The sequence below is a fragment of the Lepisosteus oculatus genome, chromosome 2, assembly GCF_040954835.1.
Source record: "Lepisosteus oculatus isolate fLepOcu1 chromosome 2, fLepOcu1.hap2, whole genome shotgun sequence".
Taxonomy (NCBI): Eukaryota; Metazoa; Chordata; class Actinopteri; order Semionotiformes; family Lepisosteidae; genus Lepisosteus; species Lepisosteus oculatus.
Window position 1 is genome coordinate 60,069,451 of NC_090697.1, and position 21,468 is coordinate 60,090,918.

General features: G+C 38.4%; 1 protein-coding gene across 1 annotated transcript; it reads left to right on the plus strand.

Annotated features, from left to right (window-relative positions):
- The first annotated feature begins 1,877 nt into the window (after nt 1-1,877).
- Nucleotides 1,878-18,391, plus strand: LOC102685297 (zinc finger protein 395). Its single transcript, XM_069179931.1, has 10 exons — nt 1,878-2,107; nt 5,527-5,816; nt 8,426-8,622; nt 9,188-9,300; nt 10,412-10,626; nt 11,205-11,305; nt 12,218-12,473; nt 12,757-12,846; nt 14,544-14,662; nt 15,207-18,391. The coding sequence occupies exons 2-10, from the start codon at nt 5,565-5,567 to the stop codon at nt 15,316-15,318; spliced, it is 1,455 nt and encodes a 484-aa protein (XP_069036032.1). The 5' UTR covers nt 1,878-2,107; nt 5,527-5,564; the 3' UTR covers nt 15,319-18,391.
- The last annotated feature ends 3,077 nt before the right edge of the window (nt 18,392-21,468 follow it).

Genomic DNA, 21,468 nt, shown 5'->3' on the forward strand with positions numbered 1-21,468 from the left:
TGCAGAACAAGTGAAAAGGCTGCCACGAAGAGACATAAAGGTATTTAGTTTCTTCCACAGCTGTCTCAGAACCCAGGAATGGACATTTCACAATGTAGAAGAGGAAACCTTGATGGCTGCCTGCCATCTAACACATACCTAATTCCTCATCCAGCTCAGCTAACCACAATGAATGCAAGATCTCCTGACTGTGGCAAAACATAAGCAGAATTATAAAAGATATTTATTCCACACCTAACTGGGTTAAAGAACTGCATGCATCTTGTTTAGGAAATACCAAAAGCATAACTGCGGCATTTTTTTCACTTGTTGACCATTTTTTTTAAATTAGTAATGGAAGTGATTTTTCAAATCTAATTTTATTTTTGCAGGTAACTGCATATTGGTTATGTTACAGAGCTACCTATGTAACACCCTAGAGTATAAAAGAACCATTACTTAAACCAGGAAGAAGAAAAACTAGTTTTTCAGTTATTGAATGTTCCCACCCCCAAAGTCCGACTGACCTGAAACTCACTGCTGTATTTATAACATAGATGGTCAAATACAGTGCTGAAGGGCTGCACTGGTTTTCTTGTCACTCTTATCTTATTTAAATTATTTGGATAAGAATCTTAATAACGTATTTTCGAGTTCTTAATAAGCTTCATACTGAAATGTACCTATGAAACGTGCAGAGTTCCAGTCTTTGTGAACTAGAATTGTGTGTCCCTACAGAGTGGAATTGTTTTACTAATATTAACACGTTGCATTTATATAGTACTTTTTGGCCCGAAGCACCGCCCACTCCTACACACACGTTTAAGGATCCTTCCAGTTTCCGTTGCGGTTGTGGCTGACATATTTTTGGAACTCATTTTAACTTATTTTAAGCAAACCTCTTGCATTAAATGAATAAAGAAAGCCAGTATGCAGGTCATGACGCGGGTAATTATTTTGATTTCGCCAGCTCAGTGACGTGAGCTACCTTCGTGGCTGTGTTTGTGAGAGACGTGCTGCACGCGTCTCTTCCCCTCTGTCAGAGCACAGTGTGCACAGTGGGCGACCATGTGTTCCAGGGCACGTACGCAGAGGCAATCCGCAACTAGAACAAGCGCAAATCGGCCAGGGAGAGGTCACTGTTAATTGCTTTGCCACGCCTTTGAAGCACAAATAATGCTGTCCTATACGAGCCCATCAACCGGTTTGACCCAGTGCAGTCCTATATGGCGTAGCTAGCAGTCACCATCCAGCCCCTTCGGTACTGTTCGAGCGCTGTGGACCCACTGTGAATGCTGAGCGCAGAATCGTCAATATTACAGAAAATGTTTTGAGCTCTACACATGCTTACACGTTATGAATTTTAAAACGTTAACATATGAAATAGAAATAACATTTGCTGCAAGGAATGATCCTTTTTAAATAACAATGAGCTAACCTGCGCTATTTAAAAATGTGAAAATGCATACAATAGAAACCAAATACTCGCTTTATATCAATAGATTATTTATTTCTTCAGTTGCTTATGAATGATAATTTACATTTCACTTAGCTATCTTCAGTAAGTAAACAACTGGGTGTCTCAAATTATTGCAGATGCGTAACCCGCTTTTTGCTGATCCTTTGTGCTCAAAGCAATAGACCACAGCTCAAGCAAAGTGTTATAAACAACTTGAGATTGTAGGGCGTGTGTCTTGGAAAACACGAGTAGGCCAATGGAGGCTAACATCCCTACCACATGGTTAGCTTGTTTACTACAAGAGCGAAAGAGTCTGGGGAGTAGGGTTTTTATAAAATGCGGCAACTGCATCTAATCTTCGTATTAACTAGAGATAGCTATATAGGTTAGTATAATAAAATATCTAGAAATAATTTGAATCAATGTAAATACAAATACACACAAAATAATACTGCTTTTTATCACAGAGCAGTATAATCAGTTGCGCCTCAAAAACCGCGGACTTTTCAGGTGCTAATCCAATCCATTCTGAAATCCAGTCCATATTTGCCTTTAGAGCGTACAAGAGCCCTTCTGCTGGCTTTGAAAGCATCGACTTTAAGTTGCTGCCGGTCAGAGTCGAGGTTTAACCGAGGGGGTGTGTGCGGTATAAGAGAAGCGTAAGAGAAGGTATGTAAATCTTCATTGAAACTTATTTTGCAATGTAAGTTTTCACTTAAAGTGTTATTTCATGTTTTGATCCCGAGTTTGGATTGCACTAGGTTTATCGAATTTGTGCTGCGTCGATCGCCTTTTTGGTGTTGTTTTGTAGAATTTCCATAAAGGGCTGTTCTTAAAAGAAGAAAATCGAATCTATTTTACTGGAAGTCTCTTTTTAAAAAACATGAAATTCTGTTATAGCCGAATTTTAATTTATATATTACTTTTCACTAATAGTTTTTAATTTTAAGTTTGCAATTCAATGATTATTTTTCAGAGACGGCTATGATTTTATGAAGCAGGTCGATTTGGTTTAGAACGGTTGTGCATCGTTAAAAAAGCTTACAGTAAAAAAAACCCTGTATTGATTTTAAAAAGAAAAAAATCAACAAGCTGTTCCATAAACAGTGGAGCCCCCCCTCCTCTCAACTTGCAAACTTCTGATCCAGTTACGTGGACACTGGGGGAGAAAGTTTTTTTTTAAAAAAAGAAAATAATTAATTTTTGTTAGGATCACCCACTGAGTGTTTTAGCGCTAGAAAAGGGATGGGTTTTGCAATTGCATTGCAATATGTGCGCTTGAGCTTCAGTGCATTCGGCAATAGGACGTGTTCATATTTGGAAGCAGCTTGTGAAAAGATGCCGGGTGCAAAACCATGTTCCCGGCTACGCGGGTGAGGGTCTGTAGGGGGCGTTGAGAAGTGTTTCACAGGTTCTTCGGCTAATAACTATGCAGCCAGCGAAGGCCGTTTGTAATATATTTTTTCTGTTTCTTTAAAGATGAGGCATAAAGTCAAATTAGACGTTTTCCAGCAGTTGTATCTGTCATGGAACTGAAATAAGTATTCGCTCACTGATGCATACCATGAGTGTTTTTTCATGAAGCCCGAAACTGCCATGTGTTATTCTGGGGTGGCTTGGAAATGTTTCGGTATGTAAAAAGACAATATGATAGTTTTGTTTTTATGTAATAGGGATTTTACAAACAGGACCAGTATTACCATTGGTCAGCATGGCATTTTCTAATGATTCAGCACATATGGAGACTTCCACTGTATCCCATCACCAGAGTGTAGTATTCTATGGTTTTACACTCTAATGGAAACTATTAAGAAAGACAACAGTAATTAAGCATGACAAAGTATTTTTTTGATGCATTCCCCAACAAAACTCGGAAACACATTTCAGATTGTTGTATAGCAATTTAATTCATTTGTGGACAGCATGCTTATACTGATTAAATTGGGTCCATGAAATGACAAATGAGCTGTGTTCCCAATTTTATTGCACTATATTTGCCAGGTATGGCGTGGGAATATGGGCTTGATTGAGCTGAGACCTGTTTTCATTACTTTCATTGAACATTTTAAGTTGGTCTCAGTGGTTGGACTTTCCAGCACTCGGTTGCAGTAGATTAGAATGCGTAACAAACCGTTATTATAACAGACCATGAGAGACGTGCCATGTGGTCACACTTTGCTTCATGCAAAGTTAGAATTTACGTAACCAGAGACCTTCTGTTGCAATTAATCCAGCATCATGACTTTGAGTCATACTGACGTAAAGAAGGAAAAAGAAAACAAAGCCAAATATGACTTAGTCTTAGTTAAATGAGTGCTTTTTGCTTTTTTTGATCCCAAAGAATTGAGAATATCATGGGTTCGAATTCCAAAAATCAGGTATCGCTTTCCACAACTGACCATATAGTTTTAAACTAGCTAAAAGGGGGAATTGAAATATACTAACGATGATACTTTACATTTGTAACTTAGTACTTCATAGTGATAGATACCAGTGAAACAGCATCATGAAATGTCTCCTAAGGGGAGCGATTACTTGATTTACTCTTGTTGGCACATGTTGGGGGTGTATAGTCTTTAGTGTTCTTTAAAGCTTTCTCTCATCTAACCCTTGGCAAATCTTTTTACTGTATTTCCCGATTAGCTGCCAAGTTGTGTGCACATCCCTTCGTAACTTAGTCATCTTGTCTTTTGTTAATACATTTATCATTTTTTTAATTAACTCAGCTAAAGCAACATCAGAATCTTGAAAAACCAGATACACTGTTCCATCTTGACCTGCACAGCTAAGATAAGACTACATACTGTATATGTTCAGGCAGATAAAAAATAATAATAATAATAAACTTTATTTTACATAGTGTCTTTGAAGGTGGCTTCTCAAATTGCTTTACAGAATGACAACAACAATAAATAAAAAGAATCCACAAGATAAAACACAATTACAATATACAGAGGAGACTGTTGATGGTGGTACTAAGAAAAGCAGAAGGGTGAGGAATGGAACCAGTTAAGTAAAGGCTCTTCTAAAGAAGAAGGTTCTGAGTCTGGATTTGAAGGAGTTTAGAGAAGGTGACACTCTAATATCTTTGAGCAGAAAGTTCCAGAGCTTGGGGGCATAACAGGACCCATACAATGTTCACGGGCTTGAGGGACAGTTAGGAGACCAGAATTAGAAGAGTGAAGGTTGCAAGGTGGGGAGTAGGGCAGTAATAGTTCAGACAGGTACTGAGGTGCCAAGCCATGCAGAGCCTTATAGGTGAGCATGAGGATTTTAAAGTCCACATGGAATTTGACAGGAAGCCAGTGCAAAGACTCCAGGATAGGAGTAATGTGATCACTTGCACTAGACCTGGTCAGGATTCTGGCTGCTGAATTTTGGACATACTGCAGTTTGTTCAAAGTAGATTTAGATACCCGAGTGAGTAGAGCATTACAGTAGTCAATTTGAGAGAACAAAAATGTGTTGATCAGGTTTTTGGCTGCAGTTAGTGATAGCATAGGGCATGGTCTAGCGGTATTTCTGAGGTGAAAGAAAGATTTTCATCTCAGAAAAACCTCAGAACCTCACAAAAAGTAATGCGAAAAGTTCAGTGGTACAAATTTAAAAGGAGTCTGGATAAAAAGAAAACTTTCCCAACTCTTGGTCTCCAGTAAGAATCTGATATTTGATGGCGGCTGTTAGTTATTCAGATGCTTCTTGCTTCTACTGTACAGAAAACCTGCCATTTGCAATTTGATGTTCTTGAGTGGTTTGAACATTCACTTTAGTTCTGGATCCAACTAAGCTTTCCATTTCTTATTTTATTTCTTTGAAATTAAAAATTAACACTTATCCCTTAAGGTTTCCTAGGATGGACATGATGTTGCTTCAATCACGTGCATGCTTTAAAATATCAGATGTGCAGTATCTTGAAAAGAATCTAAATTCTAAATTATATCGAAATGAGCAGGTAATAAAAATAAAAGGACTTGAGTCTTCAAGCAGAAAGGTGAAAAAGGCACAAGTGCACATGAACTTGTTAAATTAAAGTTTGAATCCCAAAAGTTAAATCAAATGTTTGTGTGTTGTCATCTTTCTCCTGGTAGGAGCTGACAGTAGGTTATACCTTTGCTGTGGTTCGTCAATGGCGACGGTTGTGCCCAAACGCTTGGGGAAACGCTCTTTGCTGGGGACCTTGGTGTGCGCCCCATGTCCCTCTGGAGATGGCCTGCTTGTCCCAGGGCAGATTGAAGCTGTGCATTCGGAGCCTGGCGGAGCAGTGAGGTCATGCACTGTAGCCCTGGAAGATGGGCAGCTGCAGGAATACTCTCAAGATAGCATCGTGGGGCCTGGTTTCCAAAGCCTCAGTCGCTTCAAGCTGTACCCAGGACAGAAGGTAAAGGCCGGGGTTCTTCAGAGGTAGTTTAAGGGAATCCAAATCACAGCAGATTACTTTCAACAGCTGCTTATCCAATTCAGGGTCATGGTGCCCTGGAGCCTATACCTGGAAGGACAAGACAGGATACACCCTGGAAGGGACACCAGTCCATTGCAGGCCATACGCTGACACAGACACAAATTCACACATTCACTCCAGGACGAGTTTTCCCAGAAGCCAACTAACATACCAGTATGTCTTTGTACTCTGGGGAGAAACTGGAGCACCTGAAAGAAACCCACACGAATGCGAGGAGAACCTACAGATAGACGCTAATAATTGAATCCAGGGCTTCAGTACTGCAAGGCAGCAATGCTAACCACTGCCTCACCAAGCTTCCCTTCAATGAAAGTATCAAATTCAAAGGGTTTTATTGACATGATCGACGATTTACATTGTTGACAAAGCAGATACAATTAACACAATATTCACAGTAAAACATATTATTAAGCATTTTTCATACATATATAATTGGATCTATTGTGAGACAGGTTTACTGTCTGTTCCTCAGAGTGTGACAGGAGATCACATACTGGGCTTCCAGCTCGACTGAGTTTCCATTCCATCCTCCCAGTTATAAGGGAAGCTATTTTCATTCTGGCATTTGTGGAGATTCTGTTTTTTTTTTATTTAAGGGAGGAATGTTATAGTAATTCCAGAGTATTTCTTGTCAGTGCGTTTTGTTTCTTCTTTCTGACTGGTTCTCTGGGTATCATCTTTGAGATTAACCACTTCGTAGTTCTAATTAGCATATCATTTGCGCTGGTGTCTCTTAGTTTGCAGCATTGCCAGAAATCACTCTTAAATAGCAGCCCGTACCATAATAGTTTGACCTTCACTTAATTGCTTCATGGGAATTCATTAAAGCATGGTCATATATCAGCCATATTTATTACATTTCTTGTTGCATTTCGTATTCTGAAAACCCTGCGCAGATCTTCATTGAGAGGAAATGCTTTAGGCATTTATCAGTGTTGCAAGCACATGTGCTTACACAGTTCCTAAAAATGTCGCAGTACCCTGAGTTATAGTTCTGTTTCATTTCTCATTCAGAGACCGCCTCCAAACTCCTTAACTTACAAGCATCAAGTTTGTTGACCTTATCTGTGGTCTACACATAGACTCAAGCAGCTTCATCTCAGAAAGAGTAGTTTAAATTAGATATCGGATCTCGGAGACATTTTGTGAGCGTAGGTTTGTGATATTGTAGCACTGGGTTATGTCATTATGTCATTCAAGTGTATACGTTATGTGTTAACAAGAAAGCATTAACAGTAAATGGTGGTCATTTATTTTGGAGATGGTTTCTTAATTCAGGTATTTGTGGATTCTTGACATTTTTGGTAAAAGGCGTCTGACACTTGTGGTCTACACATAGACTCAAGCAGCTTCATCTCGGGAAAGAGTAGTTTAAATGAGATATCGGATCTCGGAGACATTTTGTGAGCGTAGGTTTGTGATATTGTAGCACTGGGTAATGTCATTTCTGTTTGGATTTCAAACTGGATTGAGCACATTGTGTCAAGAAAGTGTTTTGTGAATACAGTTTATTGTGGCCAAAGCACAAGCATGAAATAAAACAGGTGATTTAAGTTCCTTTTTTACATACATGATCTAAAAAAGGTGCAGCACTTAATCTGTTTGGACACTGCGCTCTGTGAACACTGGTCTGCATACAGTATCTGTTTTCATAAGTGAAAGCTGATATTTGTTCATCAGTTTTGGCTTTAAACCCACTTTGTAAGCTTGGGTCAAATCCAGCCCTCAACTATTAAAGAGAATGAAAATGGAGGTAAGGAAACAGGGCTTCAACAAGACTTGCACATTGTCTTCCTCTGCTTTTTTTCCCAAGCATTCTGTACATATGTGTTTCTTAGTTAATTTGTTACAATGACTTAAAATGAGCTTCCTGGAAAAAGAGTGATGGTTTTTGTTACCCAAAGTTCACCTACTGTAATCTGCAGTGCAGTATACACTGGAAGAACCCTAAAGAGTATGCGAGGTGACATACCCAGCATTATTTTTAGCATTATTGGAAAAGCCTCTGAGCAGTAGAATCCTGGGTTTGATTCTGCCATTGTCTGTGTGCCTTTTATATGTCTACTGTGTATGTGGAATTTTAAGTGAATCCAGTTTTCCACTTACCTGCCAAAGACATACCGTGTAGGTTTAATTGACTATTCTAAATTGTGCCTTTATTGTAGCCCTGAGATGGAGTGACATCCCATCTGGGAATGAACTGTTTCCTATTTTCAGGTACCAAAGAATAGGATACCGGCTTGCTGCAAGTCCGATTAAGAAATAGCAGCTTTCTTATAATGAATGTTAACATCCCAATTACTTTTTTTATGATTTGTAATTACGTCACAAACCAGTATGATACGTAGTTCACTGGAATTTCTTACCATTGGGGCAATGGGATAAAATCACAAAGATAAGTGGTTAATTCCAGAACAGTAAGTTCTGTTAGTTCTATATTACCCAAAGTGGAAGGGAAGTTATGATGTAGGGAGTGATGTTTGCAAACTCTCCAGCTGAGCTTCTCCCTCCTGTGTAACTGTTTGTAGGTGTTTGTGAACTGCTGTGGGCAAGAGTATGCTGGGGTGGTGGAACAGCACAATCATGTGGACAATGAGGTGTCTGTGTTCCTGCCTGAGCTGAACCAGCATACCCTCCGCAAGATCGAGGACGTGTGGCTAAGGCGCTCCATGGGAGAAACGCCCCTGCCCCACCCTGTTTCCTCCAGCATCGATGTGCCAAGAAGGTGAGTGATTTAACCAGTATGTGCTAAAACAAGCCAGGCATTGCTTTTTTTCTCTGTTCAGGGAAGCAGTGTAAAGATAAGTTAATGAGTTTGAAATATTCCCTATCTATGACTCATAAAAATCTGAATTGGGCAAGATTTCTATTATATTTTTTAAAAATATTAAGATGTTTTCTAAGTATGACAAGGTTTCTTGAGTTTTGATTGTATAGCTTCACCAAAATTTAAAAGTAAATCTCCTTGCCTGAACAATTTCTCATAATATATCATTCAGTTTAAGTAGTCAGCTTATTTCCTTCATAAGTATATTGCCGCATGTTCTTAACTAGATATAAATTCCATACTTTTCTGTCCTTATTCAAGTGTATACGTTATGTGTTAACAAGAAAGTATTAACAGTAAATGACTGGTGGTCATTTATTTTGGAGATGGCTTCTTAATTCAGGTATTTGTGGATTCCTGACATTTTTGGTAAAAGGTGTCTGACACTTTTGTTTCATTTTTATTGAGATGAAAGTGTGCTGCTATTTTTGAGTTTTTGGTTTATTTTTTTGTCATGATCCAGCTACAAAAGTCCTGAGTCTGTGGATATGGATGAAATCATGGCTGCCATGGTTCTCACAAGCCTGTCCTGCAGTCCAGCGGTACAGAGTCCTCCTAAGAAAGAAACTGTGTCTGGTGAGTAGCTATTGCTCATTAGAATACTGTTATTTCTCATTAGAAAACTGGTTGGAATACTCAATGTATGTTATATATGCTCATGTATTCATGACACATCTTGCATGTTGGGGATTGGTCCTTGGATCATTTTTGAAACCCTGTCAATGTGAGCTCTTACAATGGCAAAAACATGAGTTAAATTTTTTTTTTCTGGAGGGTTTTTTATGAAAGCCTAGAATGTATAAAACCTGAAGTTAATGGAAAATAGTATATGCAGTATGAGCCTTCCTTCTTACTTTAGTATACTTTTATTGCTTGTCTTCAAAATATTTTAGGGCAACCTGGCACACAGTCTTGGTCTCTTCCCGAATCAACTACAGTATTTCATGATAAAGTCAACCATGTTTTCTGATTACAAATGAACAAGGATAGCTGTAAAGTTTTTAACATTTTTGTTTTAAACATTGCACATGTGACAAGACTCCTGTAAACATTGTACATATTTGTAAATTACAGTGTATTTTTTTACATCTCTATGGGTTAATATTATATTCTCAAATATTAGTATTTGTTAATTGTGGAAATATCTATAATTAGTTTAAATGATTGTTTTTTTTAAACGTTTTGAGTTGAGAAATTAAATATTTTTGTGTAGCAGTATATTACCAACTTCATGGTAAAGTCAAATAAAATCTGCCCTAAGAACATAAGAAAAATTACAAACATGAGGAGGCCATTCAGCACATATAAACAATTTGGTAGTTGGTAACTAATTCATCTGAGAATTTCATCCAGTTGTTTTGTAAAAGATATTGGGATATCAGCTTCAGTAACATTGCTGGGTAACTTATTCCATACTGCTGCATCTCTTGGTGTAGGAGTTTGTATTAAGACATACCTCCTATTGTCAGTTTTTAATGATCTTCCATGTAGTTTCAACTTTTGGCCTCTGTATTGTGTTTCTCCATCGATTCTGAACAAGCCTACCACGTTGACATTTTCAGTGGTTTTAAGGATTCAGAATACTTTAATCAGGTTTTCTTGTACTCTTCTGTCTTCTAGGACTTATTTCCTAAAGCAAGGTGCTTTATGGGTGCTAAGTCATGTCTGCTCTCTTTGTCTTGTGTAGGGGACTGTGGCATAGCTGTTGCTGGGGTGACGGAGTGTGGTGAGCTGTCTGACAGCGGCAGCAGTGGGTACTGGAGCTGGGACCTTGGAAACACAAGTCCCACCCCTTCACCTCCAATGGCTGAGGACGGCCCTCAGACCACACCCATCGACGAGGGACTGGACATGGAGCTAGACCATGTCCTGTTTGATGAGCCCACTCCAAGGAAACGAAAGGTAGCCAACTATTTCCAACTTACTCGCATAAAGACCTACTAATCAATAAGGCTCCAAAATCTAAACATCATCATTCAGAATTGAATTAACCTTTAGTTTTTGTTGGTGTGACTCAACATTTACAGTAAAACAAATGAGTAAACATTTACATACGTGTATAATTGCATATATTATGAGACAGGCTTGCTGTAAGTTCCTCAGTGTGTGACAGGAGATCCCATACTGGGCAGTCAGCTCTACTGAAATTCCTCTCCATTCCCCCAGTTGGATGAGATGCTATTCTGATTCTGGCAGTTGTGGGAATTCTGGGTTTAAATGTGTTACTTTAGGGTAGAATGTTTGTATAATCCCAGAATGCTTCTTACAATGTAGCCGAATGTTTGAAGACAGTTTGAAGTTGTCATTAAAGTGGTGGTGAAGACATGTTGTCACACTTTATAGCATGAACTAGGTATGAGCAGTGAACTGCAGTTTAAGCGTTTTAACCTTTAGAACTAGGAACCGGTCACTTTGATATGATTTTCCAGTATTCTGTTTTTTGTGTTGGTTGATCTATAGAGTCTTTCTTTTCTTCCTAGAACTCCATGAAAGTGGCTTACAAATGTCTCTGGCCAACCTGCGGAAAAATTCTAACTTCTGTGGTCGGTATCAAACGGCACATTCGAACGCAGCATCTAGGGTAAGCACAAATTTGTTTATCCTCTGAACTATGTATTGACCAATAGCATGATTCAACTATTGTTTGTAATTGACTTCACAGCTCTCAATTCAGACAGAAAAATTCAAAAAGGACGGTTTCAAGTTATAAAGGGTTACTGTTGATCCAGGAGGTTCACACAGTTTGGATTCCTTTAGAGTCTTTCAATATCCACCTGTTATTAATTCCCATTTTAAATCCCTTGGACATGACAGTCTTCTGTCTTCTTTTAGGAATTCTGAACTTGAAATCTGGAATCTGGAAAATTATTAATGAGATAATTCCTAAATTGTCAAGTTTGCTAAAGTTTGTGTTAGTAAAATTATGTACAAATAGTGTTCAGCATTTTTGGTGCTTGTTTTATAATTGTATATCTCATTAGATCATAAGGTCCAATTTAGAAAAAATATATTAATTGCTCCTCTGGACCATGTTAATACCATGTCCTTATTAACAGTAACTACTTAAAATGTACTTGGGGTTTTTGTTGAAAAAATGTCAAATTCTCATTTAGTAAATAGTAACCGCTAAACAGAAGGAATGTTAAATAGTCTTTGGTATTAATAATCAGCATAATCTTTAAACTCTCCTTGAGAGACTGATAAGGTAAAATTAGTGGCTGAGATATAGAAATGCAGTTCATCTTGTTCTGTAATCAGGAGAGTTTTGTGGTTTGTACTGGAAATCCACATAAGCCAAAGTAATTTAAAGGGATATCACATGATAAAGTTTTCAAGAATGTTTTTTGATGACAACAGCTTTTTTCTGCCGATTAGATGCAAAAAACGGATTTGAAGGTAGTAATGTCTACTGTCTTCACGTTAGTCTGAGCTGTTGTGCGCCAGTATCTTCGTAATGGATAGAGTGTGCGATTTGGTCTCGTTTTCTGTTTAGACAAAGCAGTGACCTGGAGCGCTCCCGGAGAGAGGAGGATTTTTATTACACTGAGATCCGTAGAGAACAGGAGGCAGCCCTTCCCTGCTCCCCTCAGCTTTCCTGCGCTTCTCCTCCCCGCCCCACCCAGCAGGGCCCCATGGGGCCTGGGGTTTGCGTATCAGAGCAGCCCACTTCAGGGGCCCAGCAGCCCAGTCCCCTCAGTCAGTCAGCCCCCAGTGCCTTCTGGCAGGTGCGCTCCGAACATTCCTACCAGGTAAGAAAATACACTACAGACTGGCTTCAACTGTTGTTTGTAAGACTGGCAATGCCAGTGTGTCTATACTGTCAATTACTTATTCAGAAATTTCTTGCAGTAGTTTTTCAGTAGATCTGAGTGGTTTAAAAAAATATTTATATATTTATAGTTGTCATTGTTATTGTTGTCGTTGTTATCAGTGCTTCATAACAGGTTTTACTATATGGCCATTTCTATTTGGCCTGGTATGCCCCCAATGGAGATCTTGCCTTTTTTGATGAGCTGTATTTTTTTTTCACAGGCCAACCCTCCCGTCCGAGTAACTCTGTCTCCCGTGTCCCCCAGCACATTCTCCTGGACACCCTCTCCTCCAGTCCTTCAGAGCCAACAGGTAAGAAGGCAGAGAGTGGGTTTACAAGAGTCTCCCACACCCTGGCAGATTTCAAGCTCTGCAAAAAAGCATAATTGTTTTTTCGACTCATTACCAAGTTAACTATTGGGTTAAGATTGGGAAACTGACAATGACTCAAACAGAGATTTCCTTTTCTCCCTTAGTTTACTTTAATAAAACCAGGTTAAAGCATAGCAAAGTGTCATGAAGCATTGTAAATAACAGAGGTAAGTCTTTGGCATTTTATTTAGCCTTTTTATCCCATTAGACCCCAAAGTGCTATAAATGGAGGAATTGAGCACCTTTATTCACTGCTGAAGTGCAGCAGCCAACTTGGTGAAGAAGCAGATCAGGTGGAAAAGTGAAAAGAGATTTCAAATTATTGGAGCAATTTAGGCAAGACAGATTATTGAAGCAGAAAGTAGAATTTAGCCAGGATATAATACACCTACTCTTGTGATCAGTGCCAAGGTGTCCTAAATGACCGAGTGTTCAGGACCTTTAATCAACACCTCATCCTAAGAGCGCCACCTTTCAGATCACAGTGGCCACAGTTACTGTAGTGGGACATAGGTTTGAAACCTCTGGTTCAAAGGGTAGAGCCTCCCTTCTACTATTCCATCAACACTACTTGAGGCAGCAAACTGATTTTTATTTGAGGTCTCCAATCCCAGTGCGATCCTGGACCATGCTGCTTAGTTTCTTTGTCAAGTATGATATACAATGTAGAAAATCATGATCGTAATGCATAATGTTGCCATGGAGAGTAAATGAGTGTAAGCTACAAAATCAGAGGTTCCAGTGTACTGTGATAATTGTTTTACTCGCTCTCTTACATGACCATACTTAGCCTGTCCTGAATCTTGTAGCTTGGCCCTACATGAAAGCAGAGTGATGACACAGCAGTTATAACCCTAGTCAGTTAAGTCGGTTTAGTCAGTTAAAACCCTTTTCAGTCCAGCTAAAGGCATTGTAGTATCCAAAACTAATACGTGTACACAAAATATGCATTAAGTATTGTTTCTGTCTGAATCTTGTTACACAGTACTCAGTGTAGTCACTTTGAAAGATTGTTGAAAACTGAATTTCTAAACAGTGATGGGTCTTTAGTACATTTTATGTTTATTACTTTTTTAATGTAATTGGAATATAATATAACCTGTAACAAAATATCTTTACCAGTTTGTCCTCTTTTTTTACACAATATTGCCATCTAATGGTCACTATATGTAATTGCCTGTTTCTTTCAACCTAGAGGGAAGAAAAAATCCACACTAGTCTTTTCTCAGCAACTAATTTTGTCTATTTTTATATACAGTGCCTTGCAGAACCATTCACTCCCTTCCAGTGATGTCTCATTTTATTGAATTACAAATGATGCATATTATTTTTTTAAATGAATACATTTAATCAAAACATTAATGCTTTTATGGGTGACAGAACATAAATGCCAGTAAAAACTGTAAAAAAAAATCCTCAACTTAAATATGCAGAACTAAAAAAATATACATATCTGTAATTCCACAAAATTGGGTATCATTGGAAGGGGGTGAATATGTTAACAAGGCCCTTTGTAATGCACCAAGAGATTTGTGTTTCAGCTTTACTGTGCTTTTCCATTAGTGTAAGTATGCATGGATTGGACAAGTTTCGACACCTTTTGGTGCTTAATGACAAAGTGCTCTTTATCTCCACAGGTGGCATCCTTTCGTAGCCGTTCGGTCAGTGTGGGGGAACAGTGGCTGCAGCAGCACAGTGTTCCTCCCAGGACGCACGCTGCCAGTAGCTCGCCACCTCGGGGACACAGTAGTTCCAGGTCAGCATCTCTTAACAGGCTGGATGTTTTTGTTTTTTTGTGAAAAGCCCTCTGTTCGGTGGCATTGGATGTAGTATGAGGAGAGAGTGAACAGTTGATGGCAACATGCCAGGTGAACAATTCACACTTGACTATAATGTAGCTTTTGCCATTTACTGACGTTTAGGTTGTCATGTACACACATCCTTAAATCAAGTGTTTTTTTTGGGGGTAAAATAGTAACAGTTACAATCAAACTTGTGAATTTATACAACATCTTTGCACTTTCAGTGGCATTCCAAAACGTAAAGAGCTGCTTTGTATGGGAACGCTCGGTAACAGTATAACTTCAATGCTTAGGGAGAGGTTGAAATCTCAGTACCTCCATTTTTACATTCACAATTAGTTAATAGTAGAAAAATTGTCCTTGCAAATGGAATACAGGTTTTAGAATTCTCTTTCCCGAATTATGGAAAGAGAAAATAAACGAAGAAGGGAGGGAAATCCTGATTTCGATGAAGGTTGTCAGCAGGAGTGTAAACTTGCTGTTATTAATCCTTTACAGAAAGACCAGAGGAGAGGCAAAGAAGTGCCGCAAGGTTTATGGGATTGAGCATCGGGACCAGTGGTGTACAGCCTGTCGCTGGAAGAAGGCCTGCCAACGGTTTCTTGACTAAAACCCTCCAGGGAAGATGACAGAGACTCTGACTGATCAAGGGGGCATTAAGATACTTGTGCAGCTCAGTACAACCGTTTTGTGCACATTTGACTTCCCAGTCTGGACCTGCACCTTTTTAACTGTATGCTTCCTGGGAACTCCAGATGGGATTCTAGTCAAGGCTGTTACTGCACCTCCCCCACACACTCTGCTCTTCCTCTGTATCATTGATCTCTGTCTCATCCTCTTTTTCTCCAAAAACAAGTCGGCCTATTCTCGAACGAAGAGGACCCAGCTGCCTGTCATTAATCAGTCTTCCTCCAAACTGTTCCCAGGCACTAATTTGTCTCAATGGGGCAGTCAGTTTCCCAAGGTGTGGCAGTATTACCAGTTTGACAGCCTGTCTACAGATGTGTCGGAAGCAGACTTGTTTTCTCATTCAGCCGTCATCGCTGACTCCTCTCATATTTCTGCTAACCAGTCAGCTGCTGCAAATTGGTGAAGCCCAATTGATACCGTCCATAAATAAAAGGCTGATGTCGGTGTGCATAGATTTAAGGAGTGTGTGGTTTGTTAATCTGAGCTGGGAGACACAAGAGGCTTTGTCTTTGAGACTTGACCTTCTGATGTACTGACTGACTAAAGACACAATATGAAGTGGCACAGTAAAACAAGATTCTGTACATTTTCCTGAGACCTGTGAAATAGATTACACTGTGTCTCAAGATGATGAAAAAGAGGAGGAGCATGCTCCCACAGTCAGTCAACAAGGCCATCCTTCTCTCCATTGAGATCTCTTTGACATTGCCGAAGTATTGCAGAGTGAAAGCTCCCTCTTCTCCCTTACTTCAGAATCCTCAGGACTGCAACTGTCTGGGAATTTTTTTGGTAGACTTTTTACTACCTTTTTTGACAGTGAATTTGTAAAGCTTAATGTTGCCTGTGAAAATATAAATGAGCTGTTTTGTACTAATTTTATGCTCTGCCAGACAAAACTAATCATGTTTTGCCAGTTTTTTTTATTAATACTTTGCAATAATATAAGTACATATTACAGTATTTCAAGTACGCTTCTTAAAGGTTTATCTGTGATCAAAGCTTTAACTTTTCTTTTTCTTCAGGAAAGCTTTTCTTTAAATGTTTTCTTTTTTTTCTTATAAGCCGAAGAACCTCTTTATAAGCATCCAACATCAGCTTTAAAGATTTTGTGAAGTGCTAAATGTTTTTATAAGAGCCCTAATGTCCACTTCAGGGCCTTTGCAACAGCGTGTTATCTCTCTGAATGTCTTAGTGACCATTTTTAAATATTTTTATTTCATGGGGTTAAGAAGGAGGTGCTGTGGCAGTCTTAAGAGATGGGGACCCTACATTTGTAGGCAGAGTATTTTCTTTTTCTAAAGAAACTGTGCAATATGACTAACCTTGTGTACGTTAATTTGTTTTGTTTTTTTTCTGCCAGGAACTTTTCAAAGCTATATCAATGTAGTTGATACATCTGCCAGCGGTGTAGTTCTCCTCTGCATGTGTAAGTTGCACACACTTTAAAATCTGAGTCTGCCCCAGGCTATAACCAGACAAGTACATCTCTTTTGACTGCCTCAGTATTCTGATAGATGTTCATTGATGATTACTAAAACTCTAATTCTTTGTTGTGCCATCCAGTTATCAACCCAGTCCCATTTTTTTCTATTTCGTAATGTACAGTTTTTTGTGTACATTATCATTGGAGCCAGCACCTGTTTCAGCCAAGTGGCCTGAAAATGTGTGGCTTATTGGTATGGTATTCAATTTAACATGTTATTTCAGTCATTATTAAGGCTGCACCCATTATTCTCGATTTTGAAGTATTCAGTTAAGTGGTTATACACTTTCTCAGTACTAGTGCATGTAGATATTTGTTGATTTGAAAGAACTTTTTGGGCTTACAGTACTTTCACCTTCTTTCCTTTTTCATACTTTATACCTGGATTTCTAGGGTAATCCCCCTTCAACATATTCCAATTCACTTGCTGTTCTTAAATAATAGACTATAGCTCATAGTGATATCAATATACTTTTCTTTGGAGACTGATGCCACCTTCCAGGCATTTTTGAAGTATTTACTTCCTAGGGTTCTTTTGACGATCGAATCAAGTATTTGTACTGGGAAAGGTAATACCCCATGTTTACTACTAAAACTAACATGTTATGCATTTATTTCTGCTTTGCACCAAGTTTTTATTGATCTGCCTGCATTTTAAGCTTTTCATAAAAATTATTGGTGCTAGACACAAAACACTTAGGTGCTTTAACTTCCCCATCGTTTCCTATGGGGGTTTAGTATAGGGTCCTAAGTTTTGAAAAAACCTTCTGTATGCAAAATGCTGTAGGTAATGCAAGTGCTACACACACTGAAGCTCCAATGAAGCTTCTGAGCAATGCATGTGCTGAAGAAGCGGAGAGAGAAGAAACAACATTTTTTTCTCCTAATGAAACCTCAGAGGTTTATCAGTGCCTCATTGTCATTTTTGCTGAAACACTAAAGCAATAAATTACTGGGTTGATAACCTCTGTGTTCTAATGAACGTATGCGGATGGAAGATTCATTTGCTTGGCAGGCTTAGATTCTGAATTTGGATCAGTGTTAATGGCTTACAATTGTTTGTAATTATCTTTACAACATTTATGAAACACTATTAGTAAAAACTGTCTAATGAATCTTCAGTTCAAGCAGTTTCCAAAGGTTGCCATGCAGTGTCCATTTAAAAAAAAAACACATTTGTGTATGTGTGTATATATCTGCTATATGCAGCTACATTTTTTTACATACAAGTTTTTTAAAAACTTTTTGTATCTTTACCTGTAAAGTAATTTGTCTCTGGTGGCTGAAATATGTTTTATATGAAAGACTTAAAATGTCTTCCTTTTTTTGTCTGTACCTTCAGGTATAGAATCTATACGCTAGTATTTCAACCAGCTATTGTTCACTTTAGTGCCGAATATGACACTAAGGTTTCGACTAAGGCACTAAGTAAGGTTTCGATGTTCGATACCTCCCAACTCATATCCATAAAAAGCTTGCTTGAGGTTTAGTAAAACAGCTTTTCCCTTTCTTTCAGTTGTTGTATTTTCTATATTTCCAATTCCTAACAGCTCACAAGGTTTAAGTTTGGTGGTGGTGGTGATGTTTAACTGGTTTTTCTACATGTAATCTGTCAACAGACCACTTTTTTTCAAAAGAATAATACATTCTGAAGCCAATGAGGTAGCACCATTTAAACCCCTTCTAGGACATGTTGAGGTTATTCGAAACCAGATGGGCAGAGCTTTGGAATTTAATGGTAAAACTAGACTAAAAAGGCCTTAGAACATAGATCCCTGTTTATGGAGATTCTGCACATTTAACAAGTCGTTTTAGGCATTTTCTTGTCTTAAGACAATGCATTCTGCAGTATGTACTTGTCTTCATAGTGAAATCTTTGCAACAGTTCATAACTTTAAATCTTTGTCATAAAAAATCTGTACAATAATAAACAGTAAAAGAGTTGGATTGAATTCAGAAAATGATGAAAATGCATAATAAAAACAAGCTTTTGTCTTCAACACCAAGGCTAGCCAGCCAAGTTCTGGAGACATCTACAGTTTACAGTGGATGTTTAGTTTGCTGTTGGTGAATTATTGTTTGTTGAGGTCCATGTATTATTCCTAACCTTGCAAATTCCCAACATTCTGCTAAGAAGTGTTTTCATAAGTAATAAATGTTGGAATTGCAGATAATCTTAGAAGATGCAAACAGAGATTCAACACACAATAGGGCATGGAAATAAGAAATGAATATAAGCAAGTCAGTGCTCTTGCCATTTTAATGTTTTTATGTGAGTCTAGTTTTTTCCTGAAGTCCTGTAAAGACAGAGGTATGTCAGGATTGAAGTACAAAGTAAATTATGATTGCAACACTGCTGTACTATGACTAAAATGCTAGCAAACTTGGCAGGAGTCAAGAGTGGTGTTTTTTACTAGTACAAATTTTACAAATTTAAACTGACAGTCCATCTACTCATCTAGTTTCTAATACCTATATCCAGTCCAGGGTTGTGGGTGAGCCACAGCCTATTCCGGCAAGCAAAGGGCACGATGAAGGGTACACCCTGGATATGATGCCAGTCTGTTGCAGGGCACACACAGGCATAAACTTGCACATATTCACACCAGGGCCAGTTTTCCTAGAAGCTAATTAATCTACTGTCTTTGGACTGTGGGAGGAAACAGGAGTACCTAGATGAAACCCACACAAACACGGCGAACATACGAACACCCCACACATGGCACCCCAGGAATTGAACTCAGGGTCTCAGTGCTTCAGGGCAGAAAGGCTAATCACTGTGACACCATGCCACCAGAGTCATTTACTGCAGTCAAACCGTGAGCCCCAAGAGAACTCATTTTTGAAAGTTAAGGTAATCAATGTGTAATTGGTTATTGATTTTAATAGCTCATTTTTATTTGAAGAAACCCCACACGTGCTGTGATGTCTCAGCGCTGTGGGCTAGTATTAATAAACAAATAACAAGAACCAATGTCCAATGTGCTCTTGCCTATTGTAATTAGGTGGAAGTGTGCAAAATCTATAACCTTGTGGAAAGCATAACATAGTCTTGGTATTCTGAAAGGTACACATAATTATAGAAAAATTATTTTTCAGACCAATATTCTCACTTTATTCATATTAAATTTTAAAAGGAATTTAAACTCATTTAAACAAAAGCATTACATGTATGAAACAAATGGATACAAGTGGAATGTTGTGTAATACTGTTAAAGGTAAGAGTGAGAGTAAAACTCATTAATGGAAAAATTTAATGTGCAAGTCCTTTAATAAGCCTATTCCAGAATGTATGCATCATATTTTCTTTGTATACCAGTAGATTTTCTCTGATTAAATTTGAGAACATTTCCCTTAATGGTGTTCTTAAAAAAAAACATTGGTGTTTGGTCTTGGATTAAACATTTCAGAAATTTCTGGAAATGCACAGAACTGTGTAGATTTATATTGTAGCGTAATATCCAAAGGATCCAATATTTTCCATTATGCACAAATTTGATGAAATGTGTAAAAAGCAATTGATTAGGATGGGTTAAACTTGGCTATAATAAAATGTCATATTAAAATTAGAATTGTAAAATCTAATAAGCTTAAAAAATGACAAATGTAAATATGTAATCCTTTTTAATGCAAATTGTTGGATGACATCCATATATCCATTTTATGGGTCACAGGGAAGCCAGAGCCTATCCTGCCAAACAGGCACAGACACACCCATACCAAAGCCAAGTTTTCCAGAAGCCAATTCACATAGCAGTATGGCCTGAGACTGTGAGAGGAAACTCCCAAGAACATGGGGAGAACATACAAACTCATGGAGATAGCACCCCAGGTCCAGAATTGAACCCAGAGCCCAGCTTTGCAAGGCTTTAATAAGCCTTCTCATTTATTTGTCATTATTAGCAGCAGCAGCAGCTTAGAACAGGGTCAGAATGTTGTTAAATATATCTACTGAACTAAAATAGTATGCAATTTTGCAAATTTGCACAGAATACAAAAATATAATATATAATAATTATAAGCCATATGAGTTACTAACTACTTTTATGTTTGATTTAACATTATCAGTGAGGTACACATTTTTGGAAATATGTTCTGGAACTTTTTAGAAAAAACCTTTTATTTTACTTGTGTGATTTTCATGATATACTGTATATACAGTATATTGGCTGTGTGAGAATGGAGATCTAAACAAAGGTTTGTAGAGGAGGTCAAACCCTGATCTCTCCCACTTCCACCTAATCTATAAATATCACCTTTCTTGCTTACCTATTTGTATGTTCTGATTTGCATCCCTCCCTCCATCCCATCCCATCCCATCCCGAGGTCCTGACTCTCTGAGGTCATTAAAAATACCACTGCGTTTCTCGAAAAGAGTAGGGGTGTAACCCCGGCGTCCTGGCCAAATCTCCCATTGGCCCTTACCAATCATGGACTCCTAATAATCCCCATCTATGAATCGGGTACATTACTCTGCTCTCCTCCCCACTGATAGCTGATGTGTGGTGAGCGTTCTGGCGCACTATGGCTGCCGTCGCATCATCCAGGTGGATGCTGCACATTGGTGGTTGTGGAAGGGAGTCCCCA

Bases quoted from the DNA above. Each gene is read 5' to 3' on its own strand.
- LOC102685297 (XM_069179931.1), top strand. From the start codon at position 5,565: ATGGCGACGGTTGTGCCCAAACGCTTGGGGAAACGCTCTTTGCTGGGG. The intron at 8,623-9,187 runs GTGAGTGATTTA...GTCATGATCCAG, and splicing joins AGCATCGATGTGCCAAGAAG to CTACAAAAGTCCTGAGTCTG. The intron at 14,663-15,206 runs GTCAGCATCTCT...AATCCTTTACAG, and splicing joins CGGGGACACAGTAGTTCCAG to AAAGACCAGAGGAGAGGCAA.